Genomic DNA, 27,145 nt, shown 5'->3' with positions numbered 1-27,145 from the left:
CCCACGTATCCTTCCACTGCTCACATCTCACCCTGACTAGGAAGCCTTCCCAGAACCTTCTGGAAGACCCCACGTATCCTTCCACTGCTCACATCACACCCTTGCTAGGAAGCCTTCCCAGAACCTTCTGGAAGACACCACGCATCCTTCCACCGCTCACATCTCACCCCGACTAGGAAGCCTTCCCAGAACCTTCTGGAAGACCCCACATATCCTTCCACCACTCACATCTCACCCCGACTAGGAAGTTTTCCCAGAACCTTCCAGAAACAGCTCACTGTGCTCTCCCTCAGATCCCTGAAGCGCCCTGCCCAGGCCCCCATCCCCACTCTGACCCACTGACCCCAGGGCCCTAGGCCTGCTTAGGTACAGACTTGGCTCTGCTGAGCCTGGGGAGGGAGAAGAATCACCTGGCACCCCCAAGACTGCTGGAAGCCATCCAAAGCCCCAAGCTGTGGCTAACCCCATCCAGACTCCCGCATGGGGTGAAAATGTTGAGAAACCTCTCTCAGATCGCAGGGAGTTGAGAAATGCTTGCCTCCCTTGTTCTAAGAAGGCAGAAGCGTCCAGAGGCCAGTGACCAGGTGCCGCCTTTGACTGCAGCTTTGGTGGGCAGGTGTGGGCATGGCAGGCAGGTGCTCCCCTGGGCAGAGGCAGGTGGGAAATGGAGGAAAGGGCAGTGTGGGGCTGGGAGACAGTGGAGGAGAAGATACCCAGAACTGCAGCCAGTGTGTGCGCCCTGGGCCTGAGGCTGGGACGCCCAGCGTGTGCGCCCTGGGCCTGAGGCTGGGACGCCCAGCGTGTGCGCCCTGGGCCTGAGGCTGGGACGCCCAGCGTGTGCGTCCTGGGACTGAGGCTGGGCCCCGAGTGACGTGCTGATGAGCTCTTGCCAGCCCATGGCCCGGCCACAGCCCCTCTGCCTCTATTATGTGGGAGTGGGGAGGAGAGGCAGCTGGGGAGTGCAGGGCTGGGGTTACCTTCCATCTGCAGCCGGTAGAGCATGGAGCAGCTGTCCACCACATCCAGCATGGTGCCACTGGCCTGCAAGCTGGGCAGGATCTGGAAGACAAGGCCGCAGGCGGCCGGGCCCAGGGGCACGGGTGAGGGGCCGTAGGGACAGCCACTCCTGGAGACTGCCCAGTGGAGCCATCGGCCAATGGGAACATCTCCACAGTCCCCCACCACCTCAACCATCAGGGCCATCCCCTTGCCCAGGGCTCCCGGCGCCACGAGGGGCACCCAGGGGGAGCACATGCCAGGCAGGCTCTGGCCTCATCACCTCTCATCCTTGAGGCACCTCCTGTCCCCAAGGCTCAGCCCTTGCTGTGGGAGATGCATCTCACCCACTCATGGTTCTAGACTCAGCTGCGCTCGGTGGGCCACCTGATCTACCCCTCACAGCACGTTTCAGCCTTTGCTTCTTATTACGAAATCCTGATGATCCCGGAAGGAAGCCTTAAACCATAGAGCAATTTCCTCTCTGCCTTTATTGTGTGTTTCTTTCTGGTGTTCGGACCCCAAAACCATGCATTTTAGTGATCCTGGATTCTATTAAGCCCTCACGGGGGTACCTGGTGGAGTCCCTGGGTGGTGCAAATGGTTAATGCACTCAGTTGCTTGCTGAAAGGTCAGAGGCTCGCATCCACCCGGAGGCGCCTCGGAAGAAAGGCCTGGCGATCTACTTCCAAAAGATCAGCCACTGAAAACTACATGGAACGCAGTTCTACTCTGACACACATGGGGTCGCCATGAGTCAGAATCGACTCCAACTGGTTTTACTGGTTTTGGGGATCCGTGGTAGCTGTGAGTCGGAAATGACCGGACAGCAATGGGTTTGGATTTTTTTTTTTTTTGGTAGCTGTAAGTCAGGCTTTTTATTTTTCTCTCTAAAGAACGCCTGTAGACAGAGCAGCTCACCTAGCAAAGCAAACCAATCTAGAACGCTCTAAAAACTCTGAGATGGCTGCGATTGTCCACCTCGATGTGTACATCGGTGCATGCTCACAGGGTGAACACAAACTTAACTCTGTCCACCACGTGCTGAGCTGCAACACCGCTTCTGGCAAACTTAACCGCAGGAGGTCTTACACAAGAACCGGTCTTCTCCAGCGGTTTGTTCTGGCTGGCTGGGAGGGTAACGATGACTCAGAGATCTGTTAGAGGCTAGAAGGTAATGGCTGTCATAAACCAAAACATGAGGAAAATGCAGACTTACATGGTTATCGAAAATGGTGAGCGCGGCCTCATAGTCACCCTGCAAAAACAGAGTTCCCGGGGTTCACACTTGTGCGTTGCAAACACACAAAGTGACTCCAAGGACTACGGAAGCATAACAGAAGGTAGAAAAGGATGCCCTTCTCCAACGTCGTTATTGGAATAAAAGGCACCGACCGTCTTCTTACCTTCTCGATCAGATATAAAGCCCAGTGCCAGTAGTTATGACAAGCCAGCATGTCACGGTCCTGGGGGAAGAATGAGGACGTGAGAGAAAAATCGGACTGCCTGACAACAAACACACGCGCTTGTTTAAAAACACTGCGGTGAGAGTTACGCAACAGGAAATTCACCATTTTAAAGTGAACAATTCAGTGGCATTTAGTACGGTCACAGTGTGGGGGAACCACCGCCTCTGTTTAGTTCCAGAACACTCTCATCACCCCAGAGGAGACCTTGTACGCATCAGCAGTCACTCCCCATCCCCTGCTCCTCTCAGTGCCTGGCCACCACCAACCCGCTTCTGTGTCTACGGATGTGCTTACTGAACGCTGTTGTCGGGTGCTGTGGAGTCGACCCCGACTCATAGCGACCCCATGTGACAGAGCAGAACTGCCCCATAGAGTGTTCTAGGCTGTAATCTTTACAGGAGCAGATCACCAGGTCTTTTTCCTGCAGAGCAGCTCGGTAGGTCTGAACCGCCAATCTTTCAGCTAACAGCTGAGCGCTTAGCCATCCGTGCTACCAGGGCTTCTTCTACTGAATGTAGCTCTGTGCTAATATGCAACCGCCATCTTTGAGAAGGAAGGAGAAGAAAATTTACCCAGCACCTGCTCTGAGAGGCAGCGATTATCACGCCTGAATTTACCAAGGAGGAAACTGAAGCTGAGGGAGGTTGACACCTTGTTAGCCTCAGAGCTGGACAGCGGTGCGCTAGGTCTACAAAGAGGAAGGTCTTTCGGCTCCTCAACTCCATCTTCTCTGCGTGTAAGGTGGAGATGATGAATAAAGATGCATTCTGCACTGTCACTGGGCCCCCTGTGTGCCAAACAGGGTGCTCGGATGAGACCAGGGGGACCCAGGACCATGGGCACACAGATGCCCGCTCAGGGCTGGGCTCACAGCAGGCGCTGGCGGCAGCCACCAGAAGTGAGGATGCCACTCTGTCCCAGCCTTATCTCTGTCCAAGGGGTCCCTGCGCTGAGAGCTCCTAGACCCGGGGAAGATTGATGACAAGGACCTTCCCCTTGAGCCGACAGAGAAAGAAAGCCTTCCCCTGAAGCTGGCACCCTGAATTTGGACTTCTAGCCTCCTAGACTGTGAGAGAATAAATTTCTGTTTGTTAAAGCCATTCCCTTGAGGTATTTCTGTTACAGCAGCACTAGATGACTGAGACCAAGTCCTAACCGCTATACCTGTGAGTGTGACCTTTTTGGGGAATGGAGTCTTTGAAGATGTTATCAGTTAGGTTACCAGGAGGTCATACTGATCCAATATGAGTGCCGTCCTTCCAAGAACAGGAGACACAGAGACACAGACAGACAGAGGAGAAGGCCATGTGAAGACGGAGGAGGAGACTGGAGAGATGTAGCCGCAAGCCAGGAATGCCTGGGACAACCAGGAGATGGAGGAGGCAAGGAAGGAGTGTCTCCTAGAGCCTGAGAGAACATGGCCCTCCCAACGCCTTGGTTTCAGGCTCCTGGCCTCCAGAGCTGTAAGACAATTAATCTCTGCTGAATTAAGGCACCTAGATTGTGGTGCTTGGTTACGGCAGTCCCAGGGAACTCATACGTCTCCCTTCTAGAAGGCTCACTGCAGATACCTCCTCCACAGCCTGGACACCACCTCTCCTCCCTGGGAAGAGGACCTGACAACTCCTCCAGCCTCCTCACAGCCCGTGTCCATCTTATACCAAACCACCTGGCTCTGTTCTCCCCACAAGGCCATCATAGGCTTTGGTGGCTTTGCTGGAGCTGGCCTTCTGCTGGAAGACCCTTCAACTCCTCCTTCTGCACCTGGCAAACTTCTACGCATCCTTCAATCCTCTGCTCGGATGTTGTCCTCCTCCAGGAAGCCTTCCCTGACCACTTCCCCCACAAGCTGGGTTGGGTTCGATGTCTTCTCTGGACTCTCACGTCCTCCGCTACAGCCCTGTCACAGTATAGCTCCCGTGCTGCTGGAGGATGGTCACTCTGAGAGGACAGGGAAGTCTGGGCTGGACCCTCTGTGGGGTACCTGGGGCTGGCACAGGCCTGAGGCAGGGACTGGAGACTTGCTGACTCTGCGTCTGCAGCCACACACCCAGGGCAGTGTAGGAGGCCGAGGACAGGGAGCCCGAGGCCACTGTGTCCGCCCGCAGGCTGTCCAGCCAAGCAGAGGCTGCCGAGAGTCAAGGCAGGGACAGACGCAGACAGCAGAGGACGAGGGTCTGCTCGGAGATGACCCAGCTGGCCTTGGCACCAACACCAACGGGCCAAGGCTGGCACAGTTGTCACATGGCCATTTTACAGATGAGGAAACCGAGGCTCAGAGGGATCAAGTCTTGCCACAGGGTAAAGCCAGGCTTCAAAGCCAGGTCTCTCAGACTCCTCCCTAAAATCGCAGCATCTGGCCCAGGAACGTGGCCCTGGCTGGGCCACCTCCCCTCCTCGGTACAGCCTGGGAAAGGCCGCTGCCTCCAGCCAGGAGACTAAGCCACACTGCCCGTCCGCCTGCCCCACCGGCGCCCGCTACAAACAACAGCGCCCTGCCCTCGGGCGGACCTCTGATCTCTGGGTTTGCAGCGTCCCCCAGGGCCTGGCCTGTGAAAGTGTCAAGGCAGAAAGGAGGGGGTATAGTGGGGGAGGAAGAGGGGAGCCAGGCAAACGATGGGGCCCCAGGGCCTCTCCAGGCCCGTGTCTGGGATCCTTCGGGAGATGGAGCGCGAAACTCGTACAACTACAGTTCTCGAATGCTCTCTTCGTCCTGGGCCCCGCTTTACCCCACACCACTTCCGGAGAAGGCCCTGCGACCTGCCTTCATGCACTGGAAATGTTCTGGGCCAGGGAGCTGCTCGGGGGACCCCGGTGCCCAGGCTGGGTCCTGCACTCCGGCCTGTCCCGAGTCTCTCCTGCCGCGCTCGCTCCCGCACGGAGCCCCTGCCGCCTGGAGCCGGGCCCTGGGAGACAGAGCTCGCCGTGGAGAGACAGGGGCAGGGCAGCAGGCCACACCTGGACAGGTGGTCAGCTGTGCGCCAGAGGCAGGCATAGGGACACGGGCACACACAGAGTCGGGAGGGCCACCACCGCCAGGGTAGAGGGGTACCTGAAGGGGCAGCAAGCCGACAGCTGGGCGGGGTGAAGGTGGGCAGCCAGGAGGGGAAACGCAGAGGCCACAGCGAGGCCAGACCACAGGAGAGGGCCTGGGAGGGCAGTAGGGTCTGGACGGCTCCAGCATCCTCCTCCACACAGGCCCTTACCGCCCATACAGCAGCCTGCAGACACGCACTGCGTCCATCACCCCACTCACCACCCTGCTGGGCTGTGAGCCCCCGAGGGCCACTCCTTGGTGCAGGGTTTGTTATGTGTCCTCCAAAAAGATACGGTGAAGTCCTAACCCCATACCTGTGACCATGACCTTGTTTGGAAATAGGATCTTTGCAAATGTTATCAGTTAAGATGAGGTCATACTGGAGCAGAGTGAGTCCTAATCCATATGAATGGTGTCCTTAACAAAGAGGAGAAGAGACACAGACGGACAGACACACAGTGATGACAGAGTTAAAGGGATGTAGCCACAAGCCAAAGAACACCAAGGATGGCCAGGATCTTCTCCCAGGGCCTTCAGAGAGAGCAGGGCCCTCCGACATCTGGAGTCTGGACTTCTGGCCTCCAGAGCTGTGAGATAACACATCCGTGTTGTTCTAAGCCCCACAGTGTGTGATTTGTCACCGCAGTCCTAGGGGGCTCATCCGGGGTTCCAGGGTGGAGCCCACTGGCTGGTGACCAAAATGGCAGCTCACAGCCCTCTCAGCTCTCACCTGCGCCCACCCCTGTTTCCCAGGGAATTTTCTAATCCATTCCTTTTACAACCCTGTGCCTTCAGGCCAAGACAATTCTAGAACCACGTGCAAGACGCTAGCAGGTAGTAAGGGGCTGTGGAGCTCCAGAAGAGGCTGTGGCATGGAACAAACACCTCTACCCCAAACAGTTTCCCCAAGAACTAAACTGTACCCCATAACTCCTGTCCAAAAAGCCTCAGCTTAGCTCAAGGTGACGAATGGGCTTTTCCAGACGAGTGACCCAACCACAAGAATTGTACCTTCCAGTTGGATTCTGAGCCCTGCATGAATTCCACTCCATCCTTGATTTCCGCTTTCATTTCGTGGATGTGGGCTATGGTGTGCACTGACCACGCGTCCGTCGGGTTAATAGACAAAGCCTGCAGGGGGAGGGGTGGAGAATGAGCGGTGGCCCCACGGATTAGCCAGGTGTTACGCGGGGGCTCCAGGATGAGTGTCAGGGGTTAGCAAGCTTGAGGACTGGACTCTAACTCAACAATACCCATCCCAACAATAAAACCAAAAAACCCAAACCAGTTGCCAAATCAGTTCCAACTCATAGTGACCCTATAAGACAGAGGAGAACTGCCCCATAGGGTTTCCAAGGAGTAGATGGTGGATTCGAACTGCCGACCTTTTCATGAGCAGCCATAGCTCTTAACCACTGTGCCACCAGGGCTCCCATGCCAACAGTAACAATAACAAAACAATAACCATGCCAACAGGAACAAAATAACTGGCCCAACAAGCAGCCTGGTCACCGTTCACCAGTCACGCTGGATTAATACACCAGTCCCAGGGTAGGTGCTGTCGTTCGCTGCCGTCAGGTGGGCCCCCAACTCACGGCGCTCCCACGCACAACGGAATGAAATGCTTCCTGGTCCTGAACCATCCCCACGATCGGCTGCACGTCAGACCGTTGCGATCCATGGAGTTTTCATTGGCTGATTTTCAAAAGTAGATCAGGCCCTTCTTCCTAGTCTGTCTTATTGTGGAAACTCCCCGGAAGCCCGTTCAGCATCACAGTGACACGAAGCCTTCTCTGACAGATGGGTGGTGGCTGTGCACGAGGTGCACTGGCCGGGTTTCGAATCTGGGTCTCCCACACGGAAGGCGGGAACTCTACCACTGAACCACCACTGCTCCCAACTGCCAAGTAGGTGTCATTGCCCATTTCACAGACGAGGAAACCGAAGCTCAGGGAGATTAAGCTACAAAGCTGGACGGCAGCAGAGTCATCCCCTTGGCCCTGCCTCCTGGCTACAGCTGAGTCACCTCCGGCAAGCTGTTCAGGCTCTCTGAGCCTGAGCGACCCCACAGCAGAGGGACCACGGATGGCACCTTACCCCGGGGGCTGCCGCAGAGAGGAAGCAGACGCTGCCCAGGCAAACACGGTGCAGGTCGTCCAGCGCTTCCAGTGGCTTCTGCTGCTTCTTCCTGCTCACATGCCTGCGGTGACCACACGTGTGGCTTTTCCTGGCTATCCTGGCTTACCACAGCATTCAGAACAGCAGACGCTCCCCTGCCGGGAGCCTTAGAGCAGCCCCTGGAGCAGACAGGACAGGGATTCTGCCTTGTGGGGACATCATCCTCACCCATGTGCCCAACACCTGTTTACCAGGTGTCTACCAGGCGTCTACCAATCGCCGGGCACAGAGTACGTCCTGAGGCTCTGAGAGGTGCCGGGCCGGCCAGTAAGTGGGGGGTCCATGTGAGCACAGGTCCCCCAACCGCATCACGTCGCCCCCCTATCCGTGCGTCAGTCTCCTCACACCTTTCACGGAAGCAGAGTCTGGAAGCCCCCAGCTCCTTGCCCTGGCCTGGCCCCTGTGGGGGGTTTAGGTGAAGCCCGTCCCAGCACCCCGGCCTCCTGTCCCCATTTTTTGTTCTGCCTGGCTCACGGGGAACCGGGAGATGAGTGGGTCTGTGGGGCCCATCAGAGGAGCAGCTTATCCAATAGGCAAGGTAAGCACAGTGTTTACCTTGCTCAGCAGATCATCTGAAGTGGACAATTTCACATTTTTTCGCCACATCAAAGATTCTGCTTCTAGGTATGGCTGGCATCTGCCTCTCTCCCAACCCCATAGCACCTTCCTACAGAATCAAAGCCTCTTTTCAAATTTACAGTCCGTGACAGGGCGGATGACCCAGTAAGCAAGGTAAGCATGGGCTTACTTGTGCTTACTTACTAATCTGTAGTGAACTAATTCCCACGGGTTTCACCACATCTGTAACTGTTCGCTACTGATGATCTGGTAAGCACTGTCTCACCTTGCCTATTGGATAATCCGCCCCTGGTGCCCACGGGGCGGGGTGGTGCTGGGCATGCAGGGACAGGCCGCTCTGCAGAGACTGCAGGGCACAGCCCGGCGAGGCTGGCTTTCCCGTAGAGGTGAAGGGTGGTCAGAGCGCAGCCACCCACCAGGTCCCACAGCTCCGCCCGTCTCTGATAGGTTCCTAATCAGCCTCTCCTTCCCTTAGAGCCTTCAAGTTCCCGGAGCAAAGTCCAGATGCTCAAAACCGCAACCGGCCAGCTTACAAGGCCCAGCAAGTCCGAACTAGCCCTCTCCCGCCTTTTCTCCTGGTGCCCTGCCCCACCCACCTGCGGCCCCAGCCTGGGCCTCTCTAGAACCTGCCGTGCCCACTCTGCTCCCTGCCCTCCCCAGCCCGGGGAACGCCTGCCCAGCTTGCAGACACCGGCCCCAGCACCGCTGCCTGGAGGCCGACCAGACCCCCGCGGACCAAGTGCAGCTCCTCCCACTGCCCCAGAGCCTGTGTGGCCACTGTCACCACCTGGGTCTTCTTGCCCTGTAACTGCCCGTGACGGTGCTGGCGGTGGGGTCAGAGTGCAGCCGCCGGCAGGAGGGGGGACAGCAGGAGAAAGCAGCATCAACTGGGGAGGGGGACCCCATTCCACCACTTCTTGCTCCCCATGAGGGAGGTTTGTGCCTTCTGGCTGCCCTCGGGGCGGGGGGCACATCTGTCAGCAGACAGACCCTTGTCCAGAGCTCTTGGGCTGTCCTACCAGCCCACCGGTGGCCCATGCACACCCCCCAAGGGAGGGCCCAGCAGCAATGCTCTCGAGGGGCCCTGCTGAGGCTGCCCCGGGTGGTGGTGCAGACCCAGGGTGTCAGGAAGCTGCGCAGACCCCCAGCCCCAGTTCCTGCTAAAGCAAAGAGCCCACCACCCTGAGCCTCGAGTCTGGGCTCCATCTCTGGAATCAAGGCAGTTTCAGTGACCCCATGGGCCCCATGAACCCCAGAGGGCACGGTCTCCTGGGGAGAAGACTGGGGGCTACCTACAGCCAGGTCTGGGGGACAAGTGCTGGCCAGGATGCTCGGAATTCATTTCCAGTCCAGGCTGCTTCAAGGGCAGGCTCCCGGGCAGATGGCCTGGGCGAGAACCACAGCTCTATCATCTCCGAGCTGTGGGGCAGCTCTGGCCTCGCTCTGCGCCTCGGCCCCTCCTCTGGGCAATCAGAGGTGGACAGCTTTCTGGCAGAGATTCTGTGTGGACTAGAGCCCAGCAGTGAGCTGCCACGGGAGCTGATATCGCCTCTCTTTACATGACACCCTCTCTGGGCCTCAGTTTCCGCCTCTTTGAGAAGAGGGGCTGGAGAAGAGGCAATTCGAGGGCCTGAGACTTCACAGCAGCTGGCTGCACAGGACACCTGCCCCCGGGCATGCTAGCGCAGCCTGCCAGTGGTCCTGCCGATGGCCACGTGAGTCACACAGACCACGGACAGAACACGGAGTCAAGAGCGTGCGGCCAGAGGATGCGCATGACCAACTCAACCCTGGCACTGCGTCTTTACCACGGCTGTGTCCTCTGTGATGGGGCCCTGGTGATGCAACGGTTAAATGCTCTGCTGCTAACTGAAAGGCTGGTGGTTCAAACCCCCCCAGTGACTCCATGGGGGAAAAGACCTGGTGTCTGCTCTCATAAAGACTACAGCCTAGCAAACCCTATGGGGCAGTTCTACTCTGTCATATGGCTTCCCTGTGAGTCAGAATCGACTCAACAGCAACCAACAACAACACATTCTCCATGAGCTTCATCCCTTCTGACAGGGGTGGTGGTCCAGGAGAAGGCCCCTACCCACTCAGGGAGGATGCCCAGTCAGGGCCAACTGGAACCATCACTCCACTCCCTGGACCTCTGGTACTGTCAGTCACGCCTAGAAATGTGGAGTTCGAGGAGGAAGAACCCACATTCATATACGCTTCTCCATCTACAAAGTTCTTTCCCATAGCACAAACTGGGGGATTTGGAGACAGAGCTGGGTGGAGTCCCAGGGCCATTTTGTGCAACACTGAGTGAGGATATGTGACTTCCGTGACCCTCATCTTCCTCACTGACCACCATGAATAATAACACTGTTTGCCATGTACCAAGCTGGCCAGGTCACATGTTTGCTGCACCACATGTTTGCCATGTCATGTGTTTGCCATTCCACGTGGCTCTGAGGACCATGGAAAGGCCACAGGGTGAGTCATGGGCACGCAGTGAAGCCCTCGACAAGTGACGGCTAGCACTATTAACACAGGGTGGGGACAGCCCTCCCAATAACTCTGAGGAAACGAAGAGAAAGGGAGTTGCTGGGGTCACACACCAACAGGCCCAGTCTCTGCCCCCCACTGGGAGGGCCCCTTGTGTTCTCTGCCCCACCCGGACAGCCACTCTGGAGGATCGGGCAGCTCGAGAAGGGTCCATTTACCTCCTTCGCGAGCTTTTCCGCCTGATCGTAGAAGTTGGTTTCCATCAATCCAAAAGAATAAATGCCTTTTACGTAGCTAAGAACAGAGAAAAAATAGCTTTAAAAAAAACAAAAAAAGGCACACGGGACATTTTTAGGCTGTGAAACTATTCTATGATACTGTACTGGGGGACACACGACACTGTGCATTTGGCAAAACCCACAGGACTGCACAGCACAGAGTGACCCTAGTGTAAGTCACAGACTTCAATTAATAACAACGTATCAATATTGGCCGGTCCACTGTAACAAATGAACCGCAGGAATGCGAGATGTTAATACTCGCAGAGGCTGTGTGCGGGGGAGAGGAGGCACACAAGAACTCCCTGTACTTTCTGTGCCATTCTTCTGTAAACTAAAACTGTTCTAAAAAATAAAGTCTAAAAAGAAAAACGACAGGGTGGATCTGTGTTAAAATAAATAAATAAAAAGCCGTCCACCATAGCAGCCATGGGCTACCCCATGGCCATGGGCCTCAACAAGGGCCCCAAGGTGACCAGGAACCTAAGCAAGCCCCAAGCTCGTGTGGGACATGATGTGGGAGGTGTGTGGCTTCGCACGCTGAGTGGTGCGTCATGGAGCTGCTCAAGGTCTCCGAGGACAAGCAGGCCCTCAAGTTCATCCAGAAAAGGGTGAGGACACACATCTGCACCAAGAGGAAGGGTGAGGAGCTGAGAAATGTCCTGGCCGTCATGAGGAAGGCGGCTGCCAAGGACTGAGCGTGTCCCTGTCCCCGACTGTTGTATCCCTGCCCCAAGTAATATAATGAAGTCTTTCCAAAAATAAAGAAAGAAAGAAGATGGCCTGGGACTGTTCAACGCTCACACACCCCAGCCAGGCACTGTGTCTCCTTAGTGAGTTGAGGCTTCCATTAGTGAGGGGTGATGTCACCTTTATCTTTGCACAACTGTCCCCAAGCCTAGCCTGTTTCCATGCAGGCCCCTCCATGATACACGTCCCTCCTCCTAAGACATAACTGCATGTCTCCACCAAGGACAAAGGCTTTCTGCTTGTCTGCCTGGTGACGGGCCGGAGGGGCACCTCCCCTGGGATGTCTTCATGACCCGCGGTGATCAGTGTCTCCTTGTTGCTTCCATAGCACTGTGTTCGGCCTCTGCCCTGGCCTGCACTGCACCCACTGGACCGCCGGGCTCCTGCCCAGACCAGGGATGCTGAAGGCAGGGGCTCAGCTGTCCAATTCGCTCCCCGCCCAGGCCCAGCCCCGGATGGGCTTGAAGACACTGGGCTGAATTAATGCCGACTTCCCTTTCGCATCTGTAACCACAGCATCTGAGCATCAAGGCGGTCACATGTGAAACGTGAGTCACGGGGTTCAGTGAAAAACAAGAGTGTGTGATGGCATTTCTATCTGAGACTCAGATGTCTTTACCACCAAGTATAGAAACAAATTCTCGCTTTTATTATCCACGGAAGCAATGTTGTCGAGCAGCAGCTTCCAAGCTTGCTTTTCTTTCTTCAGTATTTATTGAATACTTTATCATTGTTAGCTGCCAATGAGCTGACTCTAACTTCTGGTGACCTTGTGTCATGGATTGAATTGTGTCCCCCAAAATATCTGTCAACTTGGCTAGGTCATGATTCCCAGTACTGTATGACCGTCTACCATTTTGTCATCTGATGTGATTTCCCTATGTGTCGTAAATCTATCACAATGATGTAATAAGATGGATTAACGACAGTTACATGGATGAGATCTACAAGTTTAGACAGTGTCTTAAACCAATCTCTTTTGAGACATAAAAGAGAGAAGCGAGCAGAGAGACATGGGGACCTCATACCACCAAGAAAGCAGTGCCAGGAGCAGAGCGCATCCTTTGGACCTGAGGTTCCTGTGCTGAGATGCTCCCAGACCAAGGGAAGACTGATGCATCACGAGGACCTTCCTCCAGAGCCGACAGAGAAGGCCTTCCCGAGGAGCTGATGCCCTGAATTTGGACTTGTAGCCTACTGGACTTCTCTTTGTTAAAGCCATCCACCTGTGGTATTTCTGTTACAGCAGCATTAGATAACTGAGACACCTTATATACAACAGAATGAAACGTTGCCTGGTCCTGTGTCATGCTCACAATCACCAGCATGTTTGAGTCCATCACTGGAGCTACTATGGCTCCAGCTGTCCCTTGCTGGCCCTCTGCTTCACCACACATGATGTCCTACTGCAACGATGGATCCCTCCTGATGACGTGTCCAAAACAAGCAAGTCAGATAATATTTTGTTGTGATCCATAAGGTTTTCATTGGCTAATTTTTGGAAGTAGATTACCAGGCCTTTCTTCATAGCCTGTCTTAGTCTGGAAGCTCCACTGAAACCTGTCCACCATGGGTGACCCTGCCGGTATTTGAAATACTGGTAGTATAGCTTCCAGCATCACAGCAACATACAAGCCACCGCAGTATGACAAACTGACACACGGTGGTGGCCGAATGCTTACTGAGGTCATTTAATTGTCAACATGTAAGCACTGACTGGTGCTTACTTTGTGCCAGGTACTGTTGGGCTCTGGAGTCTGTTCATGCATTTGACAACAACCCTCTGATGAGGACTCAGTGGAGGTGATAACGTGTGGGGGTCATGACAGCTAGTCCCAAGCAGCCCAGGCCTCTCTCTACTCCCGAGCACACACAGAAGCGCCTTCCTGGTCAGCATGTGACCAGTCTGACCAATCACTTGGAAGTGGAGGATATCCCTTTCACTCTGAGCGCATAATTATCACTGTGAGTCCCCCAGGGACTCCCCTTTCTCTCTGCCTTAGCAACTGCCCTAGCCAGAGAACAGCTGCTTCATCAGCTGGGACCCAGAGGGAGACATGGCCCAAGTGCTAAGTCCCCAGCCCTCCCGTGATGGAGATGCCGCGAGTGTGAGAAACTTAGGTTGTAAAAAGCTTTGGAGAATCAGGTTTGGGGGATGCTTGTTACTGCAGAAGAAACTATCCCATCATGACTGGTACACAATTGTTGCTGTTATTAGGTGCCGTTGAGTCAGTTCTGACTTATAGTGACCCTATGCACCACAGAACGAAACACTGCTTGGTCCTGTGCCATGCTCACAATCGTTGTTATGCTTGAGCCCATTGTTGCAGTCACTGCGTCAATCCATCTTGTTAAGGGTCTTCCTCTTTTTCGCTGACCCTCTACTTTACCAAGCATGATGTCCTTCTCCAGGGACTGATCCCTCCTGAAAACATGTCCAAAGTATGGGAGACGTAGTCTCGCCATCCTTGCTTCTATGGAGCATTCTGGCTGTACTTTTTCCAAGACAGATTTGTTCATTCTTCTGGCGGTCCATGGTATATTCAATATTCTTCACCAACACCATAATTCAAAGGCACCAATTCTTCCGTCTTCCTTACTCATTGTCCAGCTTTCGCATGCATGTAATGCGACTGAAAACACCATGGCTTGGGTCAGGCGCACCTTAGTCTTCAAGGTGACGTCTTTGCTTTTTAACACTTTAAAGAGATCTTTTGCAGCAGATTTGCCCAATGCAATGCATCTTTTGAGTTCCTGACTACTGCTTCCATGGGTGTTGATTGTGGATCCAAGTCAAATGAAATCCTTGACAACTTCAGTCTTTTCTCCATTTATCAGGATGTTGCTTATTGGTCCAGTTGTGAGGATTTTTGTTTTCTTTATGTTGAGGCGTAATCCATACTGAAGGCTGTGATCTCTGATCTTCATCAGTAAGGGCTTCAAGTCCTCTTCACTTTCAGCAAGCAAGGTTGTGTCATCTGCATAACGCAGGTTGTTGACGAGTCTTCTTCCAATCCTGATGCCCCGTTCTTCTTCATATAGTTCAGCTTCACACAATGGTGCTGCCTGATTTACAGGATGGGGTGGAGATAAGGTAAAGAAACTGAAGCCTTTTAATGAAGGTACAGGCAGTCCCGGGATTTCCAAAGAGCTCTGTTCCTAAGTCTGTCTTTATGTCAAATTTTCCAGTCAGAACAGTTAGGTTTGGTTCATATCTAACGTCAGTTAGTCCAATGTTTGTCTTAGTGTATACTATATAGTGTACCTTTCTATATGTAAAAAACATTAAAGAAACACTTCCAGATGCAGTAAAACATCTTTAACGTAATAATACAGAAGTAATAATAATAATAATGTTTTGATGTGTGTTGCAAAGTAGTACCTGTTTGCTATTACAAACCATTGTACGTCCCTCGAATTTTAAATGTAATAGGCTTTACAGGGGTTGGCTTGTAACTACCGGTTACATGTAAGTCAGATTTTTGTAACTCGGGGACTGCCTGTAATAGCAATAATACTTTATTGATAAAATATAATGAAATGATGCAAAATTCCAGGTAAAATTCAATATCAATATACTTTGCATTTTACATTCCTATTCATTTTTCCTTGTTGAGAAAAATGGAATTAAAAGAATTAGAGGAAACAGCAATAGTGTTAACAAATAAGAATCTACGAATGGGTATATGGGTAGAGAGGGATGCTAAACAGGAGCAGACGGGTGCAAGGGAGCACACCCACCTGCAGATACAGGTTGGGTTGTGGGTATTACTGCATACACATTTGTGGATGCTGCAAGTATATTAAAATAGACAATAGAAGACACATGGGGCATAGTCATGGAAACTTCCTAGACATAACCAAACATCTCGTGGGGCGAAGTTACTAGGCTTGAAGGTTGAGCCCCATAGACTCGGGGGATATCTATGTCAACTGGCATTAAATAGTTCATAAAGACAATGTTCTACATCCTACTTTAGTGAGTAGTGCCAGGGGTCTTAAAAGCTTGTGAGTGGCCATCTAAGATACAACTATTGGTCTCATTTCATCCAGAGCAAAGGAGAGTGGAGAAAACCAAAGATTCAAGGGAGCAATTAGCCTAAAGGACTAATGGATCACATGAACCACAGCCTACATGACCCTGAGACCAGAAGAACTAGATAGTGCCCAGCTGCCACTACCGGCTGCTCTGATCAGGATCACAACAGAAGGGCCTGGAGACCAGGAGAAAAATGTAGAACAAAAATCAAATCCATATAAAAGACCAGACTTACTGGTCTGATAGAGACTGGAGGAACCCCTCAGACTATGGCCCTAAGACACCCTTCTAACATGGAACTGAAGCTATTTCCAGAGACTACCTTTCGGTCAAACAACATACATGCCTACAAAATTAATAAAACCCGAGAGGAATGAGCTCCTTAGAACAGCTGACTATATGGGACCACCAGGGCAAAATCTGCCCAAGAGCAAAGACAAGAAGGCAGGAAGGGGCGGGAAAACAGGAGGAAATGTAATGGGGAACCCATGAGGGAAGTGGGGAGAGCGCTGACACATTGAGGCGACTGTGACCAATGTCTTGGAACACTCTGTGCACAAATTGCTGAATGGGTAACTATTTTGCTCTGTAAACCTTCACCTAAACCACAATAAAATATTTTCAAAAAAGAAGAAGAGTCCCTCTCACGAATGAAGCAGGAACACGGGAAAGAATGCAGGATAAAGCTTAAGGGTGAGGCCAAGGGAGATGCCATGTTTTTAGGGTAGGGCCAAAAGAGTCTTACATTTTTAGGACACAGGAGAGACATTAAGAAGTAGAAACGACCCCTGAAATTATTGCCCTGAGATAATCTTTAAACCTTAAACCAAAAATATCCCCTGAAATCGTCTTAAAACCAAACAATAGCTTAGCTTAACTAGTAAAGAATGTCAGCCTTGAACATTATGCTCTTTTAAGATTTATCTCTATGGGATCAAATGCACTACAGCAATTGGAAAGATTAGATAGGAAGCTTAGGGGGCAGCGAGTTCATGTTAATAGGGGAGGAACAACTCGGGAAAGGAGGGTGCGGATGTTTGCACAGCTCGAAGAATGTCATCAATGTCACTGAATTGTACATGTAGAAACGGTTTAATTGGTGTATGTTCTGTTGCGTACATTTTCAACAACAACAACAAAATAAAATAACTATTAAAAAGGAAAAAAAGATGTAGACATGATGTGATTTCCAGCTGGTACCTACCTGCTCAGGGGGACGTCAGGTGTCCAGAATGGGTAAACTCGAGCAACAGAATCTCGCATCTGTTCCTGGTAGCCCAGGTAAAAATAGGTATCATGGGAAAATTTCAGGGCCAACATGTCTGTTGGGTGGTCCCGGAGAATCTGCTCCCAGAAATCACAGGCTTTCGGAAGGTTCCTGGAAGCCAACAGAGACGGGTCAGCAACCCTGAACACGCAGTTCACACACAAGGCAGAGCGAGCGGCATCGCGTCTTGCCAGTGTCAGGGTTTGCAATGAATTGGTTAAAAAGAAAATCAATTCCCTTGGCTGCTAACCAACAAGTCGGCAGCTGGAATCCACCAGCCGCTCCTTGGAAATCCTATGGGGCAGCTCTACTCAGTGCTATAGGGTCGCTATGAGTTGGAATCGACACGACAGCAATGGGTTTGGTTTTTGGTTCTATCTTTTAGATAATTCTGTGATATGGTTCTGTTATTTGTGAAATGGAAATAATAACCAATTTATTGAATGAAACAAAAGAAGGTGCTTTGAATGCTTCATTGGGAACCCTGGCCAACAGCTTCCTCACTGGACAATCACCACAATAAAGTGGCAGGCAGGACGTGTCCCACGAGGTAGGAGGACAATCCCTCCCGGCCCCCTTCCTACAGTGGGTGGGGCCAGCTGTGGCATCACGCAGCGCGGCCCCCATGCCAGGCCTGGCCCAGGGAGGCCTCTCACCCCTTGGCGAACGTCTCCACCGCAGACACGTGCAGCCGCTCCCGCTGCGTCAGTGGCTGGGTTTCCGAAATCTCCACCATCACCTTCAGGGCCTGGGCCAGCTCTGGGCTCAGCCGCACGGAGGTCCCGGTGCCGATCAGCAGGAGGCCATTGGAGATGACGTGGCCCATCGCTGGCGGGACGGTGGGAAACAGCTGGGGATTCCCATGGTCCAGCCCACACCTGGCCCCGCGTGTGACATCAACAACCCACGTCCCAGGGGGTGCAAGCCAAGTGGAGGGGAGCTGTCACCTGCGCCCTCTCCCAACAGCCCACCACATGGCCTTTGCCCTCACCGCACATGTGGAGGGAGCAGCCACCCCAAAAGCATCCTGGATTATACAGGTAGTTCCACAACGGGGGCATTTGGGGCACACAGATGTCTACGGCACACCCACCCCGGGTGGACTGGTTAGGGGCCACCTGTGGGCTCCTGGCCTGGGTTTCCCTGACCAGCTGGTGTTGTCACTAGGATGGGCACACACCTGGCCGGGGACCCTCGGTGGATGCTGTTCAGGGTAGAGGTCCCTGAGGCACTTACCGCAGCCTTGTGCAGGCCCTCAGGCTCTACCTGGGCTTCCCGGCCCCCACCGTAACAGAGGCAAGGTGCACACTGGGGTTTGGAACTCAGCTGCTAGCCCAGGACTAAGACCCAGGACCCAGCTTCTGCCCTGGGGCTTGGGTCTGCTCAGAGCCTCAGCTACTGGCTCCTCCCACAGGCCACTTCTGCCTCCACCCGATTAGTAAGAGCCTCCAGCCCTCAGCAGTGAGGTGCAGAGGAGGGGGTCCCTGCTGCTCTGCCCCCTCATCAGCCCTTCTCCCAGGCCCAGAACCTTACCCCACACTGGGGCCCCCAACCTGAGGTTGGTGCACCGTGCTGAACTCTCCACGCCCACTACTCATGTGCAGAACTCCACCCCCACCTGGGCTGCCAGCCTCTGCAGCAGTCAGTCCTCCCCACCCCAGCCCAACGGCGTCCGTGCGGTCAGGGAACGAGATGGACTGGATCCATGAAACTGGGCTCCTGACCCGGGAAAGCAGTTACTCACCGAAGGCTGGGTCTGCTTCTTTGAGCTTCGACATGCAGCCCTCGAGGCCACCAAGGCTCTTGTCGTTGGTCCATTTGACACACTGAAATAAAAAGACAGAACACAGCTGTCATGGGGAGGCCTTCATTTATGTTAATGAAGGCATGTAACTAAATCTGGACTTTGCTTTCTTTCTAGAATGTAGAGTATTTTCTGGAGTCTAACCCAAAGAAAGCATAACTTGGTTGACCTCATATGAAGAGATTAAATGCATGCAGGGTGAAGCATAATTTCAAAGAAATGAAACATCAAAAGGAAGGTTCTTTCTGACAGGTAATCTGCTACACAATGTCAGCTTGTTCAGCTCTAAAACCAAAAAACTGTTGCTGTCAGATCGATTCTGACTCATAGCGACCCTACAGGACAGAGCAGAACTTCCCCATAGGGTTTCCAAGGAGCAGCTGGTGGATTCGAACTGCCGGCCATTTTTGGTTAGCAGCTGAGCTCTCAACCACTGTGCCACCAGGGCTCCTCTTTGGCCCTAGAGGGGCCTTGAAATCAGGGCCATTGCAGGTACTACGGTGGGGGCGTTGCTACTTCTTATGAATTAAGCTGTGTCCCCCAAAAAGATACGTTGAAGTCCTGACCCTTGGTACTGGGGGACGTGGCCTTGGTTGGAATAGGGTCTTTGCAGATGTTAGCAGTTAACGTGGGTCGTACTGGAGCAAGGTGCGTCCTGATCCCACATAAGTGGTATATTTTTAAAGGTGGAGAACAGACACAGTGATGAAGCCACACAGGTGGAAGACGCATTTGAAGATGCATCAGTAAGCCAAGGAAGGCCTGTATACGCCTGGGGCTACCAGAAGCTGGAAGATACAAAGCAGGATCTTCTCCTGGAGCGACAGAGGGAGCATGGCCCTGCCTATGCCCTGAATCCAGCCTCCACGCCTCCAGAACGGTGGAACAAGGCATTTCTGTTCTTATAATCCACCCGGTTCACGGCAGTTTTCTATTGCAGTCCTGGGAAACAGATACACTGCTCGTTACTCGTTCCTTTAAAAACAAATCACCACAATAAACAGCTATTGTAGAGTAGTTGACAGAGGCACAAAAGCTGAATGACAAAGCCTTCCATCTCATCGCCAGTTCTGGGTGAAGGGAAACGTGTGGGAGCCGGACGGGGACTGGACGGCCTTGCTTTGCCAGGTCTCCGTTTTCCGCCTTTGAGGGGATACAGCCTCACTTTTCTCTCTCTCCTTTTAGCGGAAAAGATTTGCATCTTCCTTCTCTGACAGGTTTCTGCCTTACACAGGTTCCGGCTTTTGCAGGTTTTACTGTATTTGTCTCTCGTCCCTTTTTTACATGCATATTTTAAAAAAAAATCCTAACACCGTCATAGCACACTGGGTTTTAAAATGGGCCCTTACAGTTGTATGAGCTACTCCCGCACAGAAAGCGCACCTGTACTCTAACAAGGTACACGGGCACAGAGACTCACGGAGCCCGGAGCCCGTGTTCTGATGCAGGATGAAATAACAATGGGGACACACCCGACAGAATGTGCACAGGCTGGGAGCATGCGCTGTTACTGACCTGAAGACCGTGCCACGTGCCAAGCCAACCTGCTGCTGTCGAGTGGATTCCAACTCATAGCAACCCAACAGGGCAGAGGAGAACCGCCCATAGGGCTTGTAAGGCTGTAATCTTTTTTGTTTGTTTGTTTGTTTATTGTTGTAATTTAAGTGAAAGTTTACATTTCAAGTTAGTCTCTTAGACAAAAATTTATACATACATTGTTATGTGACCCTAACTGCTCTCCCCATAAGGTGACAGCACACTCCCACTTTCCACCCGATTCCCCATGTCCATTCAGCCAGCTCCTGACCCTCTCTGCCTTCTCATCTCACCTCCGGACAGGAACTGCCCATTTAGTCTCATGTATCTGCTTGAGCTAAGAAGCACACTCCTCACAAGTATCATTTTATGTCCCACAATCCAGTCCAATCTTTGTCTGAATAAGGCTGTAATCTTTATGGAAGCAGACTACCACATCTTTCTCCCAAGAAGCGGCTGACCTTTTGGTTAGCAGCCTAGCACCTAACCACTGTGCCACCAGGGCTCCTGGTAACAAACCAAGCTTCATAAACGCCAACAAGGGCACCGCTTCTCTCAGTGGGCGTACCTGGGTCAGGATGGCATCAAACAGCCTGCAGGCCTCGTTGCTTGGGGTGGAGAGCGGTAGCCCGGCATCCTTCCAAGCCTAGATGGAGAAACGCGGACGGAGCAAGACAAAATATCGGGCCTTGTTCCATGTGGTCCTTTCAAACATAAATACATGCAAACCTCAACCCACAATTCCCCTGCCCCCCAGATCTCCAAATGCCCAACAGTTGTGCAGGAATGGGTGTCAGTCTGATGAGTCCTTGTGGGGCGGACACTGCACCCCAGATTTCACAACCACAGTGCAGACCAGAGAGAGCTGAGCCCTTGTTGGGCAGATCCCAATTCGAATCCCATCTGCGTGGAAAAGCTGTGTGCCCTCTGGCAAGACCCTGGCGCTCAGACCCTGACTTCCCCTCCGTAAAATGGGGTTCATGAGGATGGAATGGGCTACCGGGAGCGTCTGAGCCAGGAAGAGCCCTTTAGGAGATGGGAGTTACTGGTCATGATGATGCGGGCACCGGACACCTCGCCGGACAGCAAAACGTCTAAGGCGCGTGGGGGAGCAGAAGGGAGGCTGGCCTTTCCATGCGTCGGGCGCAGCATGCACTGCTATCCACCAAAATAAACTCCTCTCATCTCTCCACCTTATCAGACGCACTCAGACCTTCAAGTCTGTCAGCGAAACATCTGGAGGCTGTTGGACTTATGCAAGGTAATGGCCACCTCTGACATCCTGCCAGAGGCCCGCAGGTAACAGCGCAGTGGTGAGGGTCGAGTATGGATTGTGTGGCCGTGGGCAAGTCTCCTCGCCCTCTGCCCCCTGACCTCCCTCTTCCTCATCTGCAAAATGGGCGCAACCCTGGGCAGGTGACGCAGGAGACTTGGGCCCTCACAAATGCCCGGCGCCAGGCCGTGGTTACCGAGCTGAGCCCCTAGACCTTCCTGGTTTCCCCAGTGGGCCCCATAGGAAAGCCTTCCGCTTCCTTCGGTGCGCGTTCGCGGGGGCGCCCGTGCGCCCTGGGCCGAAACCCGAGCCCCGCTGCGCGCCCCCAGCCTCTGCGCGCCCCAGCCAGGCTTTTGGCCTGCGCCTCAGGTCTGATTTCGCCGCTCGCGGGCCTGACCTCAGGGACTCGCGGGGGCGCGCGGGGGCGCGCGGGCTCTCGGGCCGCGGGGGGCGCGGGGGCGCGGGGACGCGGGGCCTCGGGTACCTGGCAGTCTCGCAGTGACGCGGGCTCGACCATGGCGCTGCTGCAGCTTAGATCCCAGGGGGTTCTGCTCACACGCCGCCGCGGCCCTCTGGATAAGCTAGGCCCGAGGGGCGGGGCGGCCGCGCCCCCCTCGCTCAGTGGTCGGGATCGGACCCACCCGCGCGCTGGCCTGGGGACGTGGGTCCGCCCCCAGCCCGCCGAAAACTCTGGGGCCTCCACCTATACGCCCAGGGGACGCTGGGGGAGGGGCCGCCGGCTCGCCCCTTAGGCACGGCGGGAACCCGGACCAGGCTCAAGGGGCCTGCTCTGAACTGTACCCTCTTGAGTGCGCGCCTGCCTTCCTTGTCAGATTAGGATCCCGGGCAGGAGAACCAGGCTGCGGCCCTGGGGGACTTGGAGGTGTGTGCACGGTCGTGGGCCGCGCCTACTGCCCTGCCTGGTCTTGCCCTCTACCCGCCCCCCCCCCAAAAAAAAAAATATCTTGCCAGATTCTCCTTCCTGCCTTGGACCCTCTTGGGAGACGGCCACAGTCAGAGTCCCTGGGGAGGCAGAGGAGCCCTGGGACAACGGTCACTTTTAAGTTCTATGTAGTCTCCCACTTGGAAGCCACACACACACTCACAAAGAACATTTCTGGCCAACCTCTCGTGGGCCCGGCTGTTCTGTGATATCCTGCCGGTGCCCTGGGTCCCAACCCCTCTGCCTTCTAGAGTACTTTGCGGGGAAAGTATTACTGCTCCCTCCTGCAGTATCAATTTCACTCTCTTAACTGGAGTTCTGCCATCAGCCACAAACCTTCTCTGGCCTGGTCTGCTCTCCCCACCCCACCCTCCCGGGCCGAGACTAAGATGCAAGAGGGAGGTGAGCCGGGCAAGTGCAGGGTCCATCCCAACCTCATTTAAAATGCCAGTATTACTGTTTGTTCATCAAATAATGGATTTTTCGCATTAATTTTGATTTTCAAAAATACTGCATTAAAATATTATATGTCTTATATAAGAGCTAAAACCATAAAACTCTCAGAAGAAAACACAGCAGTAAATCTTCATGACTTCGGATTTGGCAAAGGATTCTTGGATATGACACCAAAAGCATGAGCAATAAAAGAAAGTAGATAAATTGGACTTCATTAAAATAAAAAACCTTTGTGCATCAAAGGACACTGTCGAGAAAATGGAAAGATAACCTACAGAATGGGAGAAAACATTTGCAAACCATTTATCAACAACATCCAGAATGAATAAAGAACTCCTACAACTCAACAACAAAAAGTCCAATTTAAAAATTGGTAAAAGAAATTTAATTTTTAAAATTTAAAAATTAAATACGTATTTCTCCAAAGAAAATATCAAATGGCTAACAAACCCGTAAAAAGATGTTCAATGTCATTAGTCATGAGGGAAATGAAAATCAAAGCCGTAATGAGATACTACCGTGCATCTGCTAGGATGGCCATAACAAAAACAGAAACGGGAAATAAAAAGTGCTGATGAGGCTGTGGAGAACTTGGAACTGTCCCTCACACGCTACTGGTGGGAATGTAAAATGGTGCAGCTGCTGTGGAAAACAGCTCGGCGGTTCATCAAGAAGGTAAACATAGAGTTAAAGGATCCAGTAACTCCATTCCTAGGTATACATGGTACCCAGGAAAATGGAAAGCAAGGACTCAAAAAAAAAAAAAAGACTTGTACATGAGTGTTCCCAGTAGCACTACGCACAATCGGCAAAAGGTGGAAACGACCCAGATGTCCATCAACGGATGAATGGATAAAATATGGTCTAGCCATACAATTCCACAAATGTATGGAGGGTCCGCGATAAAGAGGAAGACCCTCAACGAGATGGACTGACACAGTGGCTGCAACAATGGGCTCAAGCATAACAACGATTGTGAGGATGGTGCAGGACCGGGCAGTGTTTTGTTCTGTTGTACACAGGGTCGCTATGAGTAGGAACGGCCTCCACAGCACCCAACAACAACAAATCCATGCAATGAAATATTATTCCGGCATAAAAAGGAATGAAGTCCTTATACATGCTGCCACATGGATGAACCTTGAAGACAGGAAGCTGAGTGAGAGAAGCTAGACACGAAAGACCATATGTTGTATGAGTCCATTGACATGAAGGGTCCAGAACAGGCAAATCTATAGAGACAGAAAGCAGACTGGCGATTGCCGGGGCTGGGGGTAGGAGGAATAAGGAGTGACTGCTGATGGGCACAGAATCTCCTTTGGGGGTGATGAGAATGTTCTGGAACTCGACAGAAGTGGTGGTTGCACATTTGGAATGAACTAAATGCCACTGAATCGTTCACTTTAAAATGGCTGATTTCACATTACGTGAACTTTACCTCTATACAACAAATATTATTTGTCTGGATTAATGAGATTTTTGGCACCTTACCCCCTTAAATTTTTTTGCCTGAGAGGAGTGCCTCCTTGATCCCCAGCCCAGTGTAAACTGGTACCTCCATTTGGAGAACGGTCTAGTAGTACGTGGCTGGTAAAGATGAAGATGCCCGGATCCCTAGGCCCAGCCCTTCCTCTCTGGCACGACCAAAAAAACCCATTGCAACAGAGACCCTATAGGACATGGTAGAACTTCCCCATAGGGTTTCCAAGGCTGTAATCTTTACAAGAGCAGACTGCCACATCTTTCTTCCACGGAGTGACTGGTGGATTGGAACCACCAATCTTTAAGTTAGCAGCTGAGCACTTAACCGCTGGGCCACCAGGGCTCCTTCCAGCTCGACCAGGAGCCCCCAAAAGGCCAAGAAGAAAACCGTAGTTGCAGGGACGGATTAAAAAAGGTTGCAAAACCCATGTGAAAACTTTCACTACAGATTACTAAGTAAACACAAGGAAGCCCGTGTGTACCTTGCTTCCTGGTTAATGTGCCCCTACAAAGGTAGCAAGGAGGCCTCCCACAGTGACCAGGGAGACTGGGGTACGAAAGGGTGCAGGTTGAGAGGCTGCAAGGAGAGTGTCTTTGGAGACCATCTTCGATGTGATGCCTTTTCCTTCCTCTTCCCCTCACCTGTGCAGAGTGACAGGGCCTTCCTGGAGGCCCCTTGACCTGTGCCCTGGAGGGCCTGGGCCCAAGCTGGTGTGGGCTGGTGGCAGTGGCTCTGAGTTAGGGGCAGATCAGGTCAGCAGGAAGGGTGCCTGTGGTTCCTCTGGCTTAGAGGTGGCCTTGTTAGGGGGAGGAGGCGAAGGGAGCAGCTTTTATCCAAGAAGGTCACCTGGAGATACACTTGTATTGTTGTCTGGTGCCATCGAGTCAATTCCAACTCATAGAGACCCTATGTACAACAGAACAAAGGTCACTATGAGACAGGAATCGACTCCATGGCAATTGGATTTTTTTAAAATAATATATTCTCTCAATAAAATGCAGTTGTGAAAACAGACAAAGTTGCTAATGGGATGGAAACACAACAAATTCAGTGATCTCTGACCTCATTAACGAAGGTGGCATTCAATAACAGGATAGCCTTAGATATTTTTATTAGCCCAACCAAGAAGGCGGAGTCTGCACTGAAGCTAATACCACTTGCTGCATTTGGATAAATAACACAGGAGCAGTAGAACAGGATATACATAGAATTAGATAGCAAGCTATTTGGTTGCACATTGTAACGCCATGACAAACACCAGATTTATTTGGTTGGTTACAATCAGGAAAAAGTACATAAATCACTGGCAAGGAATAGTAATATTCTTAGTCTGCATCTTGATAGTATTAGGCATAATAAAACTTATCTTCTATTGTCTTACACACTTAAAAGGCAAAAGAAAGCCTTGGGCTCATTTCAGCAACCTTCAGCCACCACTCCTTGAAAACTCTATGGAGCAGTTCTACTCTGTCCTATATGGTTGCTATGAGTTGGAATTGACTCTACGGCGATGGGGTTTTCTTTCTTTTTTCACATAAACAAATGAAGCAGTGCACAAAAGACCGGCATATTTTCCACTCTGATCTTTTCTATTAGCATGTAGTTAATAGCAAGATTTGTTGGACCAGTGAAGACCCTCCTGCCTGCCGTTACTGAACCCTGTAACAATGATTATTAAGAAAGACAATTTCAAAATGTAGAATCAAGATGCGTTAGCAGTTTTTAGCGAAACTGTGAAAAAGGGAAGCTTTCAATGATTTTACCCATTTGTAATATTAATATATACTGATGACTCTGTAATGTTCCTTGGACTCAGACAGGCCTGGGTCTGGCAGCATTTTGTCTGTGTTCCCACTTTTGCTTACTCTGTAATATTCCTTGGACTCAGACAGGCATGAGTCTGGCAGGATGCTTGTCCATTTCCCACTTTTGCCTCTTTGAACATGTGCCAAATAAAACTTTTGTTTTATTTTTTTATTGAAATTTAGATGAAGGTTTACAGAACAAACTAGCTTCTTACTGAACAGTTAGTACATATATTGTTTTATGGCATTGGTTAACAACCCCTTGACACGCCAGTACTCTCCCTTCTTGACCTTGGGTTCCCTGTTACCACTTTTCCCGTCACCTCCTGCCTTCTAGCCCTTGCCTTGGGCTGGTATTCCCCTTTAGTCTCATTTTGTCCTATGAGTCTGTCTAATCTTTGGCTGAAAGGTGAACCTCAGGAGTGACTTCAGTACTGAGTTAAAAGGATGTCTGGGGGCCATACTCTCGGGGTTTCTCCAGTCTCTGTAAGGCCAGTAAGTCTGGTCTTTTTTTTTTTTTTTTCTTTTTTGAGTTAGAATTTTGTTCTACATTTTTTTCCTGTCTGGGACCCTCTGTTGTGATCCGTGTCAGAGCAGTCAGTGGTGGTAGCTGGGCACCATCTAGTTGTACTGGACTCAGTCTGGTGGAGGCTGTGGTGGTTGTGGTCCAGTAGTCCTTTGGACTAATCTTTCCCTTGTGTCTTTAGTTTTCTTCATTTTCCCTTGCTCCTGAAGGGGTGAGACCAGTGGAGTATCTTA

General features: G+C 52.1%; 1 protein-coding gene and 1 pseudogene across 1 annotated transcript in view; one reads left to right on the top strand and one right to left on the bottom strand.

Annotated features, from left to right (window-relative positions):
- Window positions 1–22,241, bottom strand: part of TTC38 (tetratricopeptide repeat domain 38) — a 28,190-nt gene extending 5,949 nt beyond the window's left edge. Inside the window, exons 1-10 of the mRNA XM_004380062.2 lie at window positions 22,184–22,241; window positions 20,995–21,072; window positions 18,831–18,912; window positions 17,743–17,914; window positions 17,024–17,197; window positions 10,971–11,046; window positions 6,514–6,633; window positions 2,403–2,462; window positions 2,216–2,254; window positions 978–1,059 (exon numbers count right to left, since the gene is read on the bottom strand). Coding sequence (XP_004380119.1) covers window positions 978–1,059; window positions 2,216–2,254; window positions 2,403–2,462; window positions 6,514–6,633; window positions 10,971–11,046; window positions 17,024–17,197; window positions 17,743–17,914; window positions 18,831–18,912; window positions 20,995–21,072; window positions 22,184–22,216 — 916 coding nt within the window. The 5' untranslated portion in view covers window positions 22,217–22,241. The remainder of the gene's footprint in view (window positions 1–977; window positions 1,060–2,215; window positions 2,255–2,402; window positions 2,463–6,513; window positions 6,634–10,970; window positions 11,047–17,023; window positions 17,198–17,742; window positions 17,915–18,830; window positions 18,913–20,994; window positions 21,073–22,183) is intronic.
- Window positions 11,130–11,728, top strand: LOC105756458 (60S ribosomal protein L36 pseudogene; annotated as a pseudogene).
- Window positions 22,242–27,145: the final 4,904 nt, after the last annotated feature.

This window comes from Trichechus manatus, unplaced genomic scaffold (genome assembly GCF_000243295.1).
Source record: "Trichechus manatus latirostris isolate Lorelei unplaced genomic scaffold, TriManLat1.0 scaffold00069, whole genome shotgun sequence".
Lineage (NCBI taxonomy): Eukaryota > Metazoa > Chordata > Mammalia > Sirenia > Trichechidae > Trichechus > Trichechus manatus.
This window is presented reverse-complemented; position numbering and strand designations above follow the sequence as displayed.